The sequence below is a fragment of the Echiichthys vipera genome (assembly GCF_963691815.1).
Source record: "Echiichthys vipera genome assembly, chromosome: X".
Classification (NCBI taxonomy): domain Eukaryota; kingdom Metazoa; phylum Chordata; class Actinopteri; order Perciformes; family Trachinidae; genus Echiichthys; species Echiichthys vipera.
The window spans coordinates 18343142-18365055 of NC_139825.1; the positions used below are offsets into that span (position 1 = coordinate 18343142).

Here is a 21914-nt window from a genome sequence, read left to right on the forward strand (position 1 = left end):
TTACATTCTTCATTTTCTTCACTATGACAAAAGGACCAAATGAGATGAAAGCATGTTAGCTCTTCCTTCATTTTCAGCTCCAAGACAAGCAACAACAAATTACTATTTTCCACCTGGTGTCAAAGAGATATCATTGATGGCTACCACTGAGGACTATGATATCCTTAATGGGTTGGCAGAACACTTGGAAACCAGCTCACTATGGATTTCCTGCTGAAGTCTATGAAGCTGAACAATATATTTGGAATATTTGTGACCCAAAAGTAAAGAAAATGGCCCAACTACCAAAGTTGGGCCAAGTAAAAGGAAGGACTAAATAAGAAATGAATGTAAAGCTTGTGTTTAGATTATTAAAGTTAAGTAACAGTATTTTTAGTTATGACTGGTACTTTACAGTATGTAAAAGTACATATGATTACACAGATTAACTCTATAAATGAATAATACTGTACATTTGTAATATTATATTATATATATAAATATAATATAATATAATATATACTGCATCCTGTCTAATTTTGTTTACAACAAAATATTGTGCCTACTAAAGTGCCTTTTTGCTACTGTACATTACTTTCAAACCATTACCTGTCTGTCTCTAAGCTAAAAGCCACAACACTCTTCTGCTGAAAATGTGCCAAAAGCATTGCTAGCTAATGATCACAGCACTTTAGAAATCTAGGGAGAGCTAATTCAACTTGCTCAGTCTTCATCACTGGCAGGTACTGGGTGTATTCACAGCTTGCCAATCATCAAAGCAATTTTAACATTCTTGATTTAAAAATGGGCTGTGAAGTGTTAAAAACATATACAACTGACCTTTATTAGAGCAGTTTTAGTTGCCCCTCATCTATATTTTGTTATTGTTTATTTAGTTTTTCCTGTGATATGAGGGGGAATACCTGGCTGCTAGATTAACTCTATTGATTATAAAGTTTTATTAAAATTTTTTGTTAATTTCATTGCTGATGTATTGGTGTTATATAGATGACATATTTCTAAGGCTTTGTTTTAACATGTTAAGATCCAAAAGTCTCTTTAAAGACTTGAAAACAACTTATCTTGGCTCAGATTGTACATGATTATTAATACTTGTTGGACTGGATTTTACACAATAGTTTCACCAACTTTCAGAAATTTGGCAAGGTGAAAAATACACTAGATAATACCCCACTCTTCCAAGCATGGCATCGTACAAATTGTACATGTCGGATAAGCACAATTTGAAATGGTAAGCAATGTACCTGCTTCTACAGCCCTCACAGTGATATTGTGCCAGCCTGCGGTCTCTCGGTCCAAAATCTTTCCCAGTGTAATGGCACCTGAATCAGGATCAATGTGGAAAATCATCTCCTGGTCTGTGGTCCGATCAATGGAGAACCTGCAACAACAGAACCAAAAAAACCAAATAGATGTTGAGGAAGAGAAGCAGAAGTGAGCTGAAAGAGAGAGACAATAATTATACAGAAAACTACATTTTTCAGTTAGGTTTTCATATTTTTTTTTCCCCCAAGAACTTACCTAAAACTTGAAGAGTCGACTTTTGGCTGCATTAAATAAAAACAGCTTATACAGAAGTGCCAGGGTTAAAGTACTTCTATTTTAAAGGCATTTACTGGAGACTTGTAACTAGTCCTGTGACCCTAATAGCACAATGTGTCTTACCTGCAAGCGGCTATATAGTAATTCTTTCTTTACCTATTCAGATTTAGAAAATAATCATTAAATTTTCATTGTGCACTTTAGAAAAACCACAAAAGTATCTTCCCTTCTTGGGGTACTTGGAGCTCGGTAAAGATTGGTGAGTCAACAAAAATCCGCTGAAAGGTTTCTTTGTTCTTAGTTGCTCTCCCCCACGACACACACGCACAGCTGGCTGGCTTACTCATGCCCACATAAACCATAATAAAGTACCCCGGGCATGATGGACTCTTAAAGCCTCTCTCACAAACATGCTAGACAGAATTCTCCTGTATCATGAGAATGATACCATATGCTAAACTGATGTGGTATACAGAACAGCACGTGGGTTAAATAGGTTTCTCATCGCACATTCATTTTTTAAATAGTGTGGGTGTAGAAGAGCATTTGCATTTGTATTTAAATCATGTCAGCAAATGTCAATATATGAAACTGATTCTGATTATAACTCCTGGAGGAAAAAATATTTCTTTCATGTTTGTTAGGAACTAGTTTTGGATAAAATGCCCTCAAGATAATCTAAGTTTATGATTTTGCCTGTCCACATGAAAATATAGCTCTTGCAATTAACTGTGAACCACTCAGTGCTTAAGAACTTAGGTTACACACTTCCATAGAAACAAACATACAGTGTACATGTATCTATAGGTCTATTATTTTATCTGTCAGCCCTGTTACATCTAAAATTAACATCCACCCCATTAAGGGTAATGATTGGATTTGGCTGGAATACATAAACAAACACGATATAACTAGATTTATTTCTCCTTAACTAAACATCTGATTGTGCTGCACAATGTCTTGTTTTATCTTTTTTTTTCTTTCAGTCTAGTCCAGTTTTCAACAGTCCAACAGTAAAAAACAACAACTCGTAATAGGTTTTGGCCATCCTTTTCTCCACATGCGCCTACCATCGATATTATTCACAAGTAAACAGAAATAAAGATCCTTTGGTTTCCAGTATATGACAGTTTTGTGGGGGGAGGGATTGGAGTGGGCAGCATCACCATCATGTTTTTAATCTTTTAACAATCCTTTTGCACAGACACTGAGTCTCACACCTCCAGAATCAAAAATCTTTCTTTCCAACACAATCCGCCACACATGGTTTTTTACTTACCCAACATGGGCAAAGTAGAATTTATTTCATTTGAACTAGAGCATAATTGTATCTCATTTGTTTTGTATCGAAGAGAATATTCTTATAAGTGCATTTAAGCTGCCAACTATCTAAAAAACCTTGTATGTCAGACTTTCTTTGTTTTACACAAGGCTCCATTTGCAGCAGCTTATTTTTATTTTGGCAGAATCAATCTGTCACCAATAGAAGGTAGTCTTACTGATCAGATCCACAGTGCATACATATTTTGCACTAAAACCTCATCATTCAGGGTGCATGATTATGCAGAGTTCAAAGAATCCCTTTTGCCTAATGACAGAGGCCATGAACCCCCTAATTCTGCCCAGTAGGTGGCTCCTGGCTCACCTCTCTCCCTCCCTTTCACTCACTCACTCACACACTTACTCAAATGCATGCGGAAGCACGCACACACACTCACACTATTATATATGCTTGCACACGTATCACACGCACACTTTCAGCTCCAGGCTGCCAAGACACTGGTGAACGACAGCTCTGCCATTGTGTTGTACTTTATTACACCTGAAACTCTGAGCCTCATGCATTTTTAATCAAGGTAATTTGCACAGACACTGCGTGTCGGTGTATACTCTGTCAGTGAGACTGTCTTAGCGCTTATCTACATTCCCCTCTCACATTGCAATTGCTCTTCTGAGGACATATAAACCACAGACCTTGGTACAGACAATTACTTGACGATATTGTTTTTATCACACACAGTGATCTGAAAGAATAAAGAGGCATACAGTACAGCTTCATCCATTGTACAAGTCCCACCGTTCACTGTTTGCATGGGCTTTACTTCCATCTTCAAGAGGAATGGTTAAAAAAAGATTTTGCTTTAAAGCCCATCAGCTACCTATGTATGTACACTCTGCTAGTGAATCATAGTACTTTAAAAGTTAGATTTTTCATAGTACACATTTGGTGCCAATAAAAATGTATCTACAGTCATGAAGTAATGCAGGTTCATGCAGTGAGTACATTATAGTGGGCTTACAGAGTGGCTTCCCATGTGGCAGTGCCGCAGTGTCCCCTCCACGGCATATAAACACGAGGTACTCATTGTCATGCAAAACTTGGCTCTATAACATTATTCTTATTTAGCAGTAATCTTTCCACAGCAATAGTTTACTGCCAATGTTTTGATTGATGTATGTTATCAGGCTACCTACTCTTGCGAAAAGCAGCTGTGTGCCTACAGTATCAAAGTACTCTTTTTAAATCTTATTTCTGCATTTTCATACATTTTTATATGCCACATTTTAAACACAGCCAAACAATTTTCATTTATAGCTAATTTAATATAATTACCAAATCAAATCACATACAGTACATACATAGTTGTTTGCATTCTAATGGCCAATGTGTTTGTCCTATGTTATTCATATGGACAGTATACACTAATCAGGGTTTGGGACTTTAAAAAACATCAGAGTGAAGTTGGTCTTCAAGTACTTGCCGTACCTGACTGGTTTGTTCTTCACATCTGGATCCCTGGCAGTGATGACGCCAACCAGCACTCCTACTTTGGCATCCTCCTGCACTTCCATGATAGAGCCCTCTGCTGGTTGGAAGATGGGCGGCTCATCTATGTCTGAAACACTGACGCGAACAATGGTCTGGTCTCGGAAGGAACCCAGGTCCACGAAACGCGGGTCAACATGCTTATTTACTGCCTCCACCACCACATTGTGTGTTCGCTTGCTCTCAAAGTCCAGCGGCTGAAAGAGCAACAAGATTCAGTTTCATTCAGTTTGTGTGAGTTTCAAGTGTGATTCACAAGTAACTCAGTGTGAATAAATGTAACACAGAGCTTTTACATAGTTATACAGTGTTTGTCAGGGTATGCTTCTGGACACTTTAACTCACTGCCAGCAGAGTCTCCTGCCAATTTTCAAAAACTTTGGATGTGTTCAGTAGCAAATAATGTTTTCCCCATAAATAAATCCATGTATTCATTGCTTTTGTTTTCCAATTACTGACCTGTGTTTGTAAATCACTAATTATTATTATAAAGGTAAATATTATTGCCTTTATAACTGTCTTGTTGCCTTAAAAAAAATCACTGATTTCAAACATGTAACCATGCTCTTAGCTAGCTCATTTAGCTTGTTCACAAGCTGCGAAGGAAATAAACTGAAAAACCAAACATTGTTATCTATGAAAAGTTGTTTTTTAACTTTGTTTTTTGCAATAGTAGCAGCAGTAATAGCCGTGCAGCATTCCTTTAACTGTACCTTTTTGATGGAGACAACAGCTTCTTGTGTCTCTACATCGGTAGTAACCTTGAAAAGGTCCCCTTCCTCTTTGATCAGATAGCTCATGTCTGTGTTCTCTCCCATGTCTGCATCTGTGGCAATGACGCGTCCAACAGGTGTCCCCACAGCTGCCCCCTCTGACACAGAAAACTGGTACATCTCTGGTATATGGAGTAGGTGGAAAGGTGGTGGAAAATCGCATTTGTGGATAAAACAAGGAGAGTAAAGTTTAACAATGCAACAGTGAAGTGACAAAAAACTGTCGTTGAAAAAATCCCACAAAAGAAGAAGGATGGGAGAACATGTGATAGAACTACATAAATAGTTGACACTAGCTCTACTTATTTGTCTATCTATAAATCTATAAACATTTATTAACATTATATCCCTGTTACAATATAAACATAACAATATAACATGGAATGGTCATCATATAAAAATAGTAATTATTAAGTATGTTTTATATTAAGTGTGAATGTATGTGATAGATTTTATGTATGCTGACATGTCGGCAATTCTGAAGTTGTATTCAAAAAATGTAAAACTCTGCCAGAGTTCATCATGGACAAGATATAAAAGATAAAACAGGATAAAAACTGTATTGAGAAATAATGTGAAAAACATCAACGTCCTGACATAAACAGCATGCCATCTTCCTCTGCATCTCATTTATGAAGCTGCATTACAAACTCTATCTATTCCCTATACCATACAGTAGAGATAATCCTGCAGGATTTATTCCTCTGACTGGGTAAATATGATTTACTGAGATAGAAAAAAAAAAGATTTATACAGAAATAAGGAGACATATCAAATACAATCAACCAGGCTGTCAATGTCACTCCCCAAGCTGTAACAAAAGTAATAGTGTTAAGGTTTAGCTCAAAAAATGAGAGTGGACTTAAGAGCTGGAATGAAAGCATGAAAGGTAAGTACTGTTTTATCCACAGAACAAATTATTATTCAGTAAGGAGTAGTAGTTGTCTAACCTGACTCTCGCCAGATGAATTTCGCTCCGCCTTGCTTCCCTCATCCATCTGGGATCGCTTGACTGAGAAACGATTTCAGGAGGCTGGGCCTTATCAAAAATCCTTGCTTATGATTGGATAAACCACTTGTCTGTCATCTTTATTGACGTGCTACTTCAACCATTCACATCAAAACCAACCCGTTACGCTGATGAGAGTGATGCAGGAAAAAGCCAAACAGAACAGCCGACATTGTTTCCACAAACAAAAGCCTTCAGAGCTGTTCTCTGGTGTTCTTTAAAAAAAAGAAATATTCATTATATTAGACAACACGGATGAAATAGCAGCATCGATGTTGACATCTGCTTCATGGATGTGAGCCACCACAGTTGTTTCTCTGCTACGTCACATCTATAAAACTCCGCCCGACTGTCCTGATTGGCCTGACCATTTTTTGCGTACCCTGAAATCATTTTCCAATGGAGCGAATCCAGATGGTTGAGTGGAGCTAAGCGGAGTCAAGACGGAAGGGAGGCGGAACTAAAGTCATCTGGCGAGAGTCAGGTTAGCAGTAGTCTAGCATAACACAATCATTGCATTTGAAATAACACTTCAAATTGTGCTACATGTACTTATGTTTGTGCATTATGTCAAAATTGTCAAATTTGCAACTTGTACCCGAGTTAACAGGACTCTATAGCAGTTAGCGTCAAACAATAGCATTTTTAGCTGCATGTTTTTACTCCACCTGTTTTGCATGTGTGCATTGAAAGGAATTTAGCCCAAAAACCATCACCTTCACCATCATGAACCCATAACATTATAATGAGGGAACAATCAACCATATTGAGCCAGTCCTCTCTTGAGGCTCACTTAGAAATAATAATCAAATGTTTGGTGAAATGTATCAATAATTTTATGATCTAGTTTGTTATGGACGGCAGGTTTGATTGGTTTATGAATTTCAGTTAGTTGATTTTCTCAGACTAAATGCAGGCCCTTCAGTTTGGTTGCTGATACTGTTATTGTTTATTTGTGTCAGCGGCCTGCATTTCGCAACATATATTGTTTGTATTTTATCATCGTTTAAGTGTTACTTTGTCTCGGCTTTCCCTTTTCTCCTCTCCTCTCTCTCTTAATTGTGACTGTTGTCTTTGATATTCTCAGCAATTTCCTACTATTTTGCCATTTCCTCACTCTCCTCCTGTGCCTCACCATCTCTTTCTCTGCCTAAAGTAAGATCATATGCAGGAGACACTCACTCTGTGGGAAGCGTGGTGGGTTGTCATTAACGTCTGTGATCACTATGGTCACTGTGGTGGAGCCGGAGAGGCCGCCCATTTGTCCTGCCATGTCTGTTGCCTTGACGACCAACTCATATCGATCCTGTGTCTCGCGGTCCAAATCAGCTACTGCTGTCATAATGATCCCTAATGATGGAGGTAAGGAGAAGAGATTGAATGAGAGAGGGGAAGAGAGAGTGGGGAAGAGTAGGAGTAGTAAGTGAAGCCAATGGCAAGGTTTAATTAGCAGTTAGGACTTACGCAACAACCAAGTATATTTCCCTTCTCAGTCTGAATATCAACTTCTGCTAAGCACTGTATTATGGAGACACAAGTGCACACATTACATTTCACCTCCTCAGACTGGCTGGATAGAAGAGATTGTGTCACATTTGCGCCTCTGCTCATACACCATTTTATGGCTCAGCAGTATTAAATTGAATAATATATAGGGGTAAAATGAAGGCACACCTAAGCCACCCTGAATGACAACACACCTCCTGGTAGGTAAGACTGCATTCAAACCTGAGAAGCAGACTTCCAAAGAGCAAGTGAGGGACATAGAGAAAGTGATATATTGTAGTGAGCATACTATACGCCTGGACAATATGGCCTATAAATAATATTGCAATATTTTATGCTAAATTGCAATACACGATATATATCGTAATATTTGAAATCCCCTCTAAATCACTTCCTAAATGCTCAATTTACCCCTTTAATGCAAACAATCACACTAACATAATGATTTTAGTGGTTCCTGCACCATCTTTGCATTAAAACATTCTTGTTTATAATCATACGTGGCTTCTGTTGGAACAACTTCACTGCGACTGCGGATTTAAGTAAACAAAGCTTGATGTACGGACACCTCTACCACCACTAGTAGCCACATACATATAAAGTTGCTTTGGCATTTATTTCGCTCTCAAAACCCTTTCCCTGTTTCCCCGTCGAGATAACGTTTAATCACACGACCTATTGGCACACACACTCTTTATAAAAATGTAAAGAATTATTATGACAATATATACTGGATACTTACAATATTAGTTATTTAATATATTCCACGTGTGCTAAGCCAAGTGCTTAATAGGGAAACTGTTTCAACCGGCTCACACAAGTCACAAGGTAGTCCCAACCTAAAGCATACCCTACTTAATCATCTATTTTACTCTAACTATGACCAGAATTTATAAAATGAACATCATTCTGTATTGAAGAAGACTACTACTCAAACTAGCGTCTGAGGCCATAAATACATTAGGAAATGTTTACCGAGATAATAAAGCAAGTTAGCCTGGAAATCCAGACCCACGTATATCAAAATGTAGGATCTGGCAGCACCAAAGCATTCATTTCAAAATACCACTGCACGCAATTGGATAACACTACGACCGCTTACGACCAATCAGAGTAATGCACAAGGTGACATGTGTAGTATTGACTAAGCCCCATTCATTTAGCGACCTGCTGGGCTAAATGGTAAATTGAAATTTTGTCTATTAAACAGCAAATATATCTTTCTTAAAATGAAAGATTTAAATGCCGTCTTCAGTCAATTTTTTCAAGAAAACCTAAGTCAAAGTTGTGTAGAGTGGAGGTTGCTGTTCATCATCCGCAGCCATCTTTATTGTTTATTATCAAGACTTCGACGACACGTCACTGTCATCATCAGTTACACACACTCACAACAGAAAATATTATTTGATTGGTGAGTTGGGATGTTCTGACATAGTAATTGAGCTCCATTGGAGAGTTCCTAGAGCCAACAGCAGAGCAAATTGAAATCTGCTGGCGGAGGGAATGGATTTCCAGGGTAAAATCAAGTGGGAATGCTAGGAAAACTCTTAAAAAATCTGTTGTCACTTTAAGAAAGGCACATATAGCCACTAAATATAATACATATTATATAGAAATATAGGAACAGTAGGAACCTCAAAGCACATAATAACATCAATTCAAAATATGCTGTCCCTAAATTATGTGATAACAGGAAAATAATGTCTTGTCACTATTGGTGAGAATATTTGACATTCGCTTTGTAAAATTTGAATCAAAATATAGTTGGTTACAGCCAGTACTGGGGTCCCTCTCTTTATTATATATCTGTATCCCTCACAAACTAGCACATAGTTAAAAGGGGACATTCTCCTTGTTGGCCTAGCAGCAGCAGTAGTTGGCTGCCTTACTGTGCAGTAGTAATATAATTCCACTTTAGCCCTTGGGATTTTCCACATCAGAAATGTATTGATGCATTTCCTGGGCTTGGTGGGCTGTCTCAATACCCAAAGGTTTGCATTGTGTTGGTTACACAACTCACTGATTCCAGTCACATTTAGCCCAGGGCCAAGTTCTATGAGTACCCAAAATACAGTGCATGCAGCACTGGAGTTAGGGAGGGAGACAGATGACATGCTCCTCTTTTATCCGCAAAAGGCCAGAAGGGATGCATCTGAATCAGGGATGTCACAAGTAAAGCCCCAAACCACAGCTCGAATGCAGCAACCTTAGTCCAACATCCTGGTTGAGACTATACATAGATGAGTCTACATGGTCTGCATTCATCAATGCAGTCAGTTAAATCTATGCGGTCCATATTCCAATGCATAACCCGCATCCTTTACATTAACCAATTTAAAAGAGTAATATGGCCATGTACACCAGCTGTGAAATAGCACAGCCAGTATTCTAATGCATTACCTTAATATATAAAATAAATGATAACGTTCCTTTTACTTACACCAAATGCATTTCTGTTTTCATCTTTCTAGGCAATGGAAATCTACAGTAGTAGTTCTACTGTATCAACAAAACTATCTGTCTAACTATCTATCTAACTATCTATCTAAAAATGAGCCGTTTTGCCAGGCTTAGGTGTTTTCTTTTGCATCTGTAGAATGGTATTTCTCAAAGATATTCCGTTTTAAGGGCTATTTTGGTTATTTTGAAGTGGGGTTGTATGAGGTAGTTATCCATAGTCTTCAGTAGAGGATGGTTTGCACACCCCCAATTCGGAGAAGCAGGCATGAGTCTTTTAGACACCTCCAAAAAAGAAAAACCCCAAATATCCCTTCAAACTACTGAAGTTGATATCAAATACTGTATGCCTGGATGCAAGTGAACATTTGTTTAGTCTATTGTTAAATTATAATAGTGGTATGATAATAGGTTACTGTTGTGGAAATAGATTCTTCAATAAAGATCAACAAACAGGATCAGCTTTTCCTCCGTGGTTTATTTTGCCAAAGCATTTTCTTCTGCAGACAAAAATACGTTCATCCCTACATCCTCACAAAGTTAGAGTCTAGTAGAAAATGACGATGCGCCAAATCTCGCACAGTCTTTTAGGGAGAGGGACAGGATGCGAATAGCCTTGGTTGGGTGACGTCTTTAGACCAAACAAAAACATGCCTTAGACATTACAACTCTGAACATTCTGAACCTCTCTCATCACAAGGTCTCTAACACATGGTACAGATGCACAAATATGCCAATATATCATCATGAGTTAGTTATTTGCATTATCCATTAAGAAGGTGAGACAGAGGAGACACTGAACTGTGTTAGACCTGACAAAACTATGATTATGAATTACAAATATCCAAAATTCCCACAACATTACAGATTAGCAAAGTAGAACTGTCTATGACGATGATATAATAATGTAACAAGGAAATACCCTCATATACAGTGTATGGTTTAGTTCTTGTTAAAACACCCTTTGACTGAGATACTCAACAACACCTCAGGAAAATTCCAGCATCACCAAAGCCACAGAAATAACACAGACTGTTGCTGTTCCGTTTGTTGTCAGGGTGAGTTAGCGTAAAATAAATAAGGCAAATTTCACAGCTTTTTTGTCCCTTCATTTTGACCTTTTAGACTCACACCTATTAGGCTGGCCCGTCTGTCTACAAAAAAGGGAAAGGGGGTGGGTGGAACGGGGGTCCTGTGACAGAATCTAGAATAAACCATCCAGTCTCCTGCCTTGTCCACCAAGGCAAAGCCATTTATTATTCAAACACACAGGCTGACCAAATCAGGAGACCAAAAAAAGGAATAATTAAAACTTTAGGGCTTTTCCCTGGGGAGTGGGCCATTCGAAGGCAACGGCAAAACTGCAATACTCCTGAAAAGCAATACGTCACTCTTATAAGCCCAAGACTATATAGTATACTATGGCTGGGGAAGATTATTCATAGGGTGAATCTGGATGTGGTGGAGATATAACCGAGGAGTCTAATATTATGTTAGGTGATTACATTTACATGCTATTCTTTCAACCTTAGCACTAGTGAGCAAACACATTTTAAACTTTTAGATTTTACTATGCTGAACACCCAGCACATTTGGTCTAATGGCAAAGGCTAAATAAAATGTTTTTTTTGTGTCTCGCCTTGAATGCCAAGGTAATATCTGTAATGTTTTCTGCCTACTTACAAAATCAATTTAAGGCTTGAAGGTGGCACGAAACACTGTGCTGAGCCAAGTCATTTCTGCCATATGGTATTTTGAGTGTTTGCTAGGAGAAGTCAGTAGTTATTGGCTAAAACTTTATAAACTGGCTTGTTTTTGGCCAATTGATTTTATTTTTTTTTGTCCACAGGCTTTGATTGATCTGGGAATTGTTGTCTCTGGGCTTTAGATTGCTAGCATTTGTAGAAAAAATGAGCACAAGAAATTCTCAAAAGAAAAAAATTGCTGGTGAAGGTAGGGCTAGATGTGTGGTTGTTATCATTCTTACCTGTGTGCCTGTCAACAGTGAAAATCTTTTCTCCATCCAGTACACTGTACACCACTCTGGCACTGCTACCGTATGTAGGGTCGTCAGCATCTGATGCAGTAACCTTCATAACAGACGTCCCTGTTGAAAAGAGACAACACATTTTCGGGAGAGAGAATAAAAGATTCTTAGCCAGGAGACCACTGGGGGACATTTTAGACAAGTGGAGTTTAGTTAAGTTATACTGTATATGGAAGGGCAGATGTGAAGATGTGGATGTTTTCTTTGTGTTGTGTTGTGTGAGTGTGAGTACTTCTAAACTTTGGTTAGGGTAAGGGTTGGGGATAGGCACATAGCTGATGATTAAGGTTGTGGGGTAGGGAATGCATCATATTAATAATGGGGACTTACAAGTATAGTTGCAGTAATGCATGTGTGCACACATCTGTGTATCCATTCATGCAAACTTGTCTGTGATAATACTTGGGAGAGGGCGGTTAAGACATTTGGGTACTACTGCACCAGGAAGCAATTTAATCTCTATGCACAGACTTTTGTAAACACATTTTTTGATGTTTCAAATTACCTTTTTACTACACTGATACTCAGAGTTGTTTTGCCTCTCATCCGCACAGAAGTGCGATCAGAGATGAAAGGAAACATGGAGTCATAAAGCCAACATTATATCTTCAAAGACTGTTAGACGCTCAAGAAATCTACAGCAAACAATTACTTGTGATTACTGGAACTTAGGTAGAGAAGAGATTCTTTCCCACATGAAGCCTCACAAATTTGGATTTGTGGAAAAACAATGTTTAAGTCAATATTTCCCAGAGAAGTCTATTTGTCACTAGTGTGCATACAGAAGCCTCTGGCAGCAAATACCCCGCCACATATACCCATTTAGTCACAAATTTTAGTTAAAACTTGGCCTAAAGCTCATAAAACTTCTAAGATTTTCATTTTTTTTTTTTAAAATAAAAAATGTGTCTTTTAGCAAACGAGCACATTTGTTCTTTTTATAAATAATTTCGAATAAAGGGAAATGTAAATAAAAAGGGCAATGTTACTCGGCGCCATAGCTCCTCAAGGACAAGGATTTGGTCTTTGTCTCCATCCCTCTGGCCAATGCTATGGGTAATTACTGACAGCTGGTGTTGTCCACCAAAGGTCACCGCTGTAGCCTTTCTCAGAGTCCTGTCAAGCTACTGTCCAGCCCCATAATGGCCATATGTTAATGATGCTAATTAGCGGGAAGTGTCAGAGCACTGTTTGTTTCCTGTCATCCAATGGAGCTCCTGAGGGGGAAAGCTGAAGGAGAGGCCAGTGGATTATCATTAAAGTCACCCGACCATTAAATCAGACAGCTCAGCATCACTGTTGTGACTGCTGTCACCTAAAGAATTATTTTCCTCTCCCTGCATGTAGATAGCTGGCCAATAGGCATGCAGAGATATGAGAGAGATGCTATTTTTCAGCGATTTGGAACTATTAGAGGCAATGTGACAAATTAGCTCAAAGGTCAATTATCCTAAGAAACATTTTGTGTAAAAGATGCAAGGACACACAAAATTGGATGAGTGATTCTTTACCAGAGAATCCTGGATCCTGGCACTGTCAACAACCTTATTTGTGTCTTACTTAAATCCAGATATATTGTACCTCCCAGTGGATTCAAAGCCCTGCATATTAACTTGTTTGGAATGAGCTTAATTCCTATTTATATCATACAGTCATTCCCCCATCCAAATATACCAAAGTGCATACCCTGATCTTTAGAAGATCAAGATATGCTGCATCCCAGTTGGGGGATCAGTAAGATATCATTCTTATCATATTGGCAACACAAGGCTGTATAGGTATATTCATTACTGGCAACAGGCAGGGGTTCGCTAATTCTGCCTACCTGGTTATTCCTAGCACTGTTGGTCCAACAAAGACATTTTCGTCCATGGATTACTCCCATATCTTAATTTTCCCTAGGTAACAATCAGTTTGATGCTCAGCTGTTTCTGGGTTCTGGCTGGCAGCAACGTCAGATGGCTTGGAAGAACTATATAAATGCAAATGTCTCTTTATTGTGTTTATATTAAAAATAAAAGAAGTGAAGCAGGGAGTTTTGCACTTGGGCTCTTATTAAAGTTCTGGCTTGTATCAGTCTTTTCAGAAGGAGGAGTCCTTATAGGTATGGTTGGCAGCTCACTACTGTTGATGTATTTGTGGGAGTTTATAAAAATGATTGACTTTCTCAGAATCGAATGTAATGCTTACTGCAGTATACGTATGTCTAATGGAGAAAAGCTTAAGATCAGTCATTAGCTAAAGAGTTGTTTTTCTCTCACCAACTAAAACGTCAATCAAAGATTGCTTTTAGACGAGACAACATGCACTGTAGCAATAATAATTTTAATTTAAAAAATATACAGGTTTGTTTCTCATCCCTCAATGGGCATTTTTTTTGAGTCTGTTTGGTATTACAACAAAACTTTCATATCCATACAATAACATGAATGAATGAATGAATGAATGGATGAATGCTTTATTTCAAACATGTTAAAAATATATTACACTTGAAGCACTAGTCATTGAAACCCTTTGTATGTTTGAAAAGCAGTAGGAAGAAGCATTAGTATATCAATTCCTACCCGTTCTCTACTTAGTACCTATTAGTATAGGTTATCTTACTTCCTCTGTAGCCTGTTTTTAGTTTTTAATTTTTTTTAATACGCTCAATAAAAACAAACAATCACCAACAAACAACACAAGAACCGCTTGTGTTAAAAATAAAATCATCTCATCTCATCTCATCTCATCTTCATCCGCTTATCCGGGGTCGGGTCGCGGGGGCAGCAGCTTTAGCAGGGGACCCCAAACTTCCCTTTCCCGGGCACAAATAAAATAAATGACAAAATGTCATTGGTTGGACATTGTCTGAGCTCCTCCGGTAGTCTGTTCAACAGTTTCACTCCACATATTGAACTGCAAAAGGTTTTTTTAAATTGAGCGTACATACAGATGTTTTAGATTTAGTTCTCGCTCAGATTATATCCCCCTTCTCTTGGAAAAAAACATGCTTGGATATTTATTGGTAACATGTTGTTTGTTGCTCTATACATGATTTGTGCTATTTGAAAGCTTACCAGATCAGTGAGTTTCAGTATTTTTGATTTTGAGAATAAGGGGTTAGTGTGTTTTCTGTAACCAGTGTTATGAATTATCCTGATTGCTCTTTTTTGCAGAATCGACAGTAGTTGTAGTGTAGATTCATAAGTATTGCCCCAAATCTCTGCACAGTAACTCAAATACGGTAATATCAGTGAAGTGTAAAGAATTGTCAAGTGATTTGTGGTCCAGAAAGTGTTTAGCCTTACTTAGTACTGAGATGCTTCATGACAGTTTGCCTAGAACATGCTTTATGTGAGGTTTCCATGTTATTTTTTTTGTCTATAATTACATCCAGAAATGTATTTTCATGTACCCTTGCATGTCCACCCTGTCTATCTGTATTATTGCTTGAGTGTTCATTTTGCAGTTACCAAATAACATGAATTTGGTTTTGTTTAAATTTAAAGATTATTTTTTTCCTATCAAACCACCTTTTTAATTTACACATTTCTTTAGTGATACACCCCAGAAGCTCCTGTAAATTCTCCCCTGAGCAAAACATGTTTGTGTCGTCAGCAAATAGTACCAATTTCAACATATTTGAGACGTTACATATATCATGTATATATAGAATAAACAGTTTGGGACCCAGCACTGGCCCCTGAGGGACGTCACAGGCAATGTCCAAGTAGGATGAGCTATAGTCTGCCAACTTCACAAATTGACTCCAGCCCTTTAAATAACTCTCAACCCAGTGCAAAACTTTACCCCTGATCCAATGCCGTTCCAGTTTATTGATTAATATGTCATGAAAGATTGTGTAAAAGGCTTTCTTAAGATCAATGAATATTCCAATTGCATATTGTTTATTTTCTATGGCATTAGAGATTACTTCTAATGATTCCATTAATGCCAGTGATGTTGAATTGTTTGGTCCGAATCCGTACTCTTTGTCAGTGAGTAATTTATGTTTGACTATGAATTTGTCTAATCGATTATTGAATACTTTTTCTAGAATTTTTGAAAATTGTGGTAGTAATAAGACGGGTCTGTAATTTGTGAATTAGTGTCTAACTCTGGATTTATACAGCGGGACAACTTTAGCCATTTTCATTTTGCTTGGAAATTTGCCAGTTTGAAATGATAAATTACAGATGAAAGTTAGTGGTTCTAAAATCCCCTCAATGACCTTTTTCACAATTTTCATATCAATGTTATTGCCATCAGTAGATGTTTTATCTTTACATTTATTTACAATATCAATTATTTATTTCTCTTCCACTGCTGTGAGGAACATTGAGTTAGTGTTTCTGTCTATAAGCTTATCATTCCAATCCTGTGATGATGAGGGATCAGGAATTTTTTCAGCCAGGTTTTGTCCAACACTCACAAAGAACCGATTAAAGCTATTCACTATATCCTCCATGTTTTCCTTTCTGATATAATTATCTATGAAATACTGAGGGTAACATTGTCTAAATCCATTTTTGATAATGTTGTTTAGTATATCCCATATTCCTTTAATATTTATTTTATTTTTATTTAATAACTCATAATTGAATTCCTTTTTAATTTTCCTTAAAATACTGATGTCAATGATGAGTAATCCACTGACAGTGTTGTCTTCAATATCATTGGTGAAGATGTTGTCAATTAATGTGGAACAGTGAGGTGTGATTCTGCTAGGTCTGGTGATTTTTGGTTAAAGGCTCATGCTGTACATTGTATTAATGAATTGAATCTAATCTAATTGAATCTGTTGCTTTGTGCTTGTTTGGATTCAAAAGATCAATATTGAGGTCGCCACAGATGAAAATGACTTTTTGGTTAACCTTTGAAAAAGATGCCCCCATCCAGTTATTAAATGATACTATGCTAGAACCTGGTGCCCTACATATACAGCTGATTACTACATTTTAGTTTTTTCTCTACAGATTTCAATTGTTATACATTCCAACAGATTGTCCACAGCAGCACCAATCAGCTGTTAGCCTAGCCACTGGCTAGGTGACTTACGAACTTTGCAACATCAATGGTTAAATTGAATGACACAGTCAATTGTTTTACTGAGTTTAAAACCGAAAATGCATTATTTTACTTAAACCCAGTGCTTGATATTATCTTTGCTGCATTTGTGAAGACGGGTGTGTGTTAACTACACCCCAGCATCACTGTTGGGCGACCTGTTCAGCAAATCAGGGGAGGTAAATAGAGCAACTGTCAACCAGACGAGATCAGTCAAGTAATACCTTGGAGCTTGGTAGTATGTAAATCTTTAAACATATGTATCCTCAGTAATTTTGCTTCAGCTTTGTAATTCATTTAATCTCCTTCCAGATTAAAATGCTTCAGACATAATTGATTTTGAATGGTAGGTGTTTATCAAATGTTATTTACCACTTCTATGTAGTTGTTAATTTCAATAATTCTATTGTGATATTATTACTCCTTTTTAAATCACAAAGTCCCAGCAGGTGTGTGGGATTAACAGCTAATCAAGTAAATTAAATAGAAATAATAAGCTTAGACATTATTCCTCTCTATGATCTAGTCTGCTTCTTACCAGTACACATTATTTTGACAAGGCTATATAACATTGTCATGATGGGGAGAACATGAAGGAAGCAACAGTCATTCATAAACAATTTCCCCCTGGGATTATTAAAGTATTTCTGATTCTGATTCCAAAATAATAACATACAGTTTGTGTTGCAAATTATATTTAAGCAATGTACAGTATCCCTTAAAGGATAATGTACATAATATTCAGATGAAAACTACCCCCGGGACAATCTCTGGTTAAATGGAGTAAGGATTAGTGTTTTTTGGGGCGTGGAGGATTCGGTGGATGGTGGCTGACGATGGCTTTATAGTTAGATTTATGCATAAGTTTGGTTTAATGGTATCAACACAGGCTGTCGGAATGACTTCCCACACCATTTCAGCACTCTGGGAGAGATGGTTCAATTACTTTGAGGGGAGCTGGAGGAGTGTGCCACGTGTGAGACACTAGACTGACAGCTATTTAAGAGGCAGCCTCATAAAAGAGATTTGTGCCTATCGTAGCTGGTGCTGTACTTGCGCGAGCTTCAGTGGAGGGGTCTAATGGCTGCAGCACTGAGCCTCTTTCCCCGCTACAACCCGCCTTAATCTGCAGGACTGAGTGCTCCCCGCCCGCATTATGGATCATTTAGTAAAGCCATAAAAACTGAGGTGTTTTCACATGAAAAGTTATTTCTTCACTACTTCCACTGTGATTCATTCCTCTCTCATCCACATAAATGCCCCAGGAGAGAGAGGTGGGAAAAAAATGAGGGAAAGAAAAGGAGGGTCAGAGAGAATGAAGTATAAAGGGGAGAAAAATGTGCCATGTCATAAAAGCCAATGGCTCACTTACATTGAACCTTTTCCTGATCTCTACAAGGTTTGGTGATATTTTTCAATCCTCCTAACAGAGATTGTAAATCTACAAAAAAAAAACAAAAAAAAACTTGCGTTTCTGAATAGATTGTATCATTGTTTATTTTGCAGACAATACTTTGGGCCAGCGTGGCAAGTCTAAACACTCAAACACAACAGTGCTATCCTGTCCATTACACCTGAGAATGGAGGAATGTGGACTTAATATTGACCGATCTGATGTGTTTAGAGGTCTGTATGGTTGTACTGTAGCAAACAAGTTTCATCTTCAGGTGATTTTATGAAGGTAAATACAGTGATCATAGTGCATAGTGCCTGCACTCTAGTGCTGCGCTGGCTGGTGAGTCTCTCCAAAGTCATGCTGCTTCTCCCGGCTGACACAAAGATATGGAGATGGGTCTTGCTATGCAAGGCTTTGCTATTTCATTTACTGGGCCAAGCAATGTATCGGCTTCTAGGATTCTAAACCTTTTGCGAACAGCTGTGTGTTCAGTAATGTATGGGGTTAAGGAACATCATAGAGCACAATTAATCTGCATTATTTTTTTGATACGTTATTTTTTTCTGTGATATTTTATTGTTGTTGAATTAGATTTTTCCATGTATTTAGATTTGTTGCCATTAGAAACTGAGTTTAATATATCATTTAGATAAAGTCTTTAATTCATTCTGGGTTTCACTACTTTTTATTCCAAATTAGCTTCCCTTTGCTTGTTCAAGTATGAGAATATTTTGCTTCTTCATACTCATTGTGCTTTCCCCAAAATGTATATTGGTTTAATGCGCTATTTTGACATTCTGTTTTTTTTAGGATATTACTACAAATTATACCCTTCACTTTTTTCCCCCATTGTTTTTTGTAAATTTTTGTGTCTACTTTAAAACGAGAAAGAACAGAGAGAAAAGCAGTACCTTCCAGTATCTGCAGGAAGGTTTCAACATATGTTTTTAGAAGGTATTCTTGTTTGTCAAATGTCAGAATATAAAATGCACTAATTGATCACATCACAATGACTAAGTGAGAGCCTAAATCAATTTCCCAATTGCAAATCTATTATTCTGCTGTTATCATACAGCTTCAATGCCTCCTCACACACTGAATCACACATTCACTCTCTCTTGTGAACACACTGATTCATACACATGACCACACACACAATAGCCTAAATCAATTATGTTAAGCACTGTGGTTGAGCAAATGATGGTGGATGTTACTGGTCATATACATGAAGGAGGTTGGCAGAGAATATTGATTGTAAGTTGCTCCTGCGTTGTTGTATTGCTCTCTCCTGTGATCCTGCTGCTCTAAATGTCTCATCTTCTGTTAGCATGGCAGGCCCCAGCTGTCCTAGTGGTGGCTGAAGCAATTTTCAGCCTCCTGGGCAAATTCTCTGAACCACAGCAACAGCAGGGGTGATTATTACTTTAATTCTCTGGTGGAGTTTTCACATTATATACAAAGGTAATGGGGGATTTATACATAATGCTGACTTTGCTGAGCTAGGGTAAGAATGAGAGAAAAAGACAGCAAGATAAAGGTAAAAAAGAGAAAAATCTCAAGAAATTAGATATGTTGCTTGTTTTGAATGACTTGTCCACTAAAATACCCCTACTTAAATGCTTTATTTTATTATGTTACAACAACATTCATACAAAGGCATTTTAGTTGTTGTAATGTATGATTTTCTGTGTGTGTGGTCATTGGTTAATATTTGGAAGAGTAATTTTGGACTTCACAAAAAAGTTTGAAATACTACTGGTCGATTGTTAAACCCTGTTAACAATCTGAAATAAATATTTGCTCCAAAAACAAACTGCTGGTTAAATTCTAAGTATATAAATGCACAGGTTTTTGTGACATTCACAGAAATAAAATGCCTTAAGGTATAATACATTTTTTGCAAGGCAGTCTCACATGCTGACATTTGTTTAGTAGATAAAAGTGCAGGACATTGTCTTAATATATATCTCTGTTGTTTATGTCCTTTGCAGTTTGATAATTCCTTCAGAACTGGCTTCATATAGAGTCTTTGATAAAGAATAGGATAAATTTCAGTCCAAGGCTAGTATTGTGCTACTTTGAACTGTTGTTCCTTGTGTTTGGTAATTCCACACTATATATCAGATTATAACTGAGGATAGTGGTCAGGTTAATGTCTGTTATCTGACTGCTATTTGCCTGCCTGGTGTTCTTTGGACACTGTAACTTTTCAATCATTGTTACCTGAGGTTAGGGACTAGGGCACAGATGTTGTGTCATGCCACATCTCTGCCTCTCAGATGTCCTCAGGTCCTCTCTAATTGAACCACGTCTATCACAGGATTAGCTCTTTGGAAATGTCTCAACCTGTTGTGATTCTACCATCAAGAGCTGCCCCTTCTAGCCACATTTTCCACGACTCCCTCGTCGTCACCCGACCTTTGAGTGGTAGGAAAGGATGTATGTCTCCATGATTAAATGGTTTTAAACTCAACAAACTGTGCTGTTTTGTCAGTCAGATCACATAAAGACTGCAAAAACAGAGTGACGGATGTCTCGATATGCATGTTGTAACACAGTGTCTTTATTACTTCAATATTAGCTGGGCGTTTGGAGCATAAGCATTAGCTTGGGGTGCCACTTTGTCAATGCAAATATCACTCTGCAGTATGTGTACTAGATACTGTGTTTAAAAATGCAATATTTCCACAAAGGCAGTCTTGGCCAGCCAAAAAAACAATATAAGAAAATCTAGTATTAGAAAAACACCAACTACATATATTGATGCATTGAAATAAAAATGACTTGGATATAGGATGGGTACATGTTGAACAAAATTGTATCCCAGACGACCTGCTCCTATCAATAATTATCTTGGGTAAAACACAAAGGAAAAAATGGAGATTGGAAACGTGCCGATAGCAGGTAATACATTTTGAGATGGTGAAAGTTCAGTCTGGTGGACTCTGGTCTAGCTACCACTAATCAATTAATAAAAGGAGATTGTTTGAAATAATTTGCACAGCTACAGCAATGTTTAGGGTTGTCTTCAAAAGACCTGTTAAGCGACTTATAAATAAGGCATTATGTAATGACACAGCAAATGGGAAGCAATTAACACCTACAGGTGTAGAACAGTACTCTATTAACATGATAGCAAATAAATGGGTGGAAAGAAAGCATATATCTAATATGTTTACAAATACAATTAGATGATTCAGGAGATGATTTTATCTTAAAGGAATAGAGGAACTGGAAGCTTATGTTATAAAAAAGGCCATATAAGATCAAAAATATTGGGGGTTTGACTGGAAACGTAAATTCCATCA

The 21914-nt window shown here is 37.5% G+C and overlaps 1 protein-coding gene across 1 annotated transcript in view; it reads right to left on the minus strand.

The window, feature by feature from the left end:
• Nucleotides 1-21914, minus strand: part of cdh22 (cadherin 22) — a gene marked incomplete at both ends in the record, with an annotated part of 86216 nt that overhangs the window by 47782 nt on the left and 16520 nt on the right. The window contains 5 exons of the mRNA XM_083938947.1: nt 1245-1381; nt 4310-4566; nt 5083-5264; nt 7334-7501; nt 12102-12221. Coding sequence (XP_083795073.1) covers nt 1245-1381; nt 4310-4566; nt 5083-5264; nt 7334-7501; nt 12102-12221 — 864 coding nt within the window. The remainder of the gene's footprint in view (nt 1-1244; nt 1382-4309; nt 4567-5082; nt 5265-7333; nt 7502-12101; nt 12222-21914) is intronic.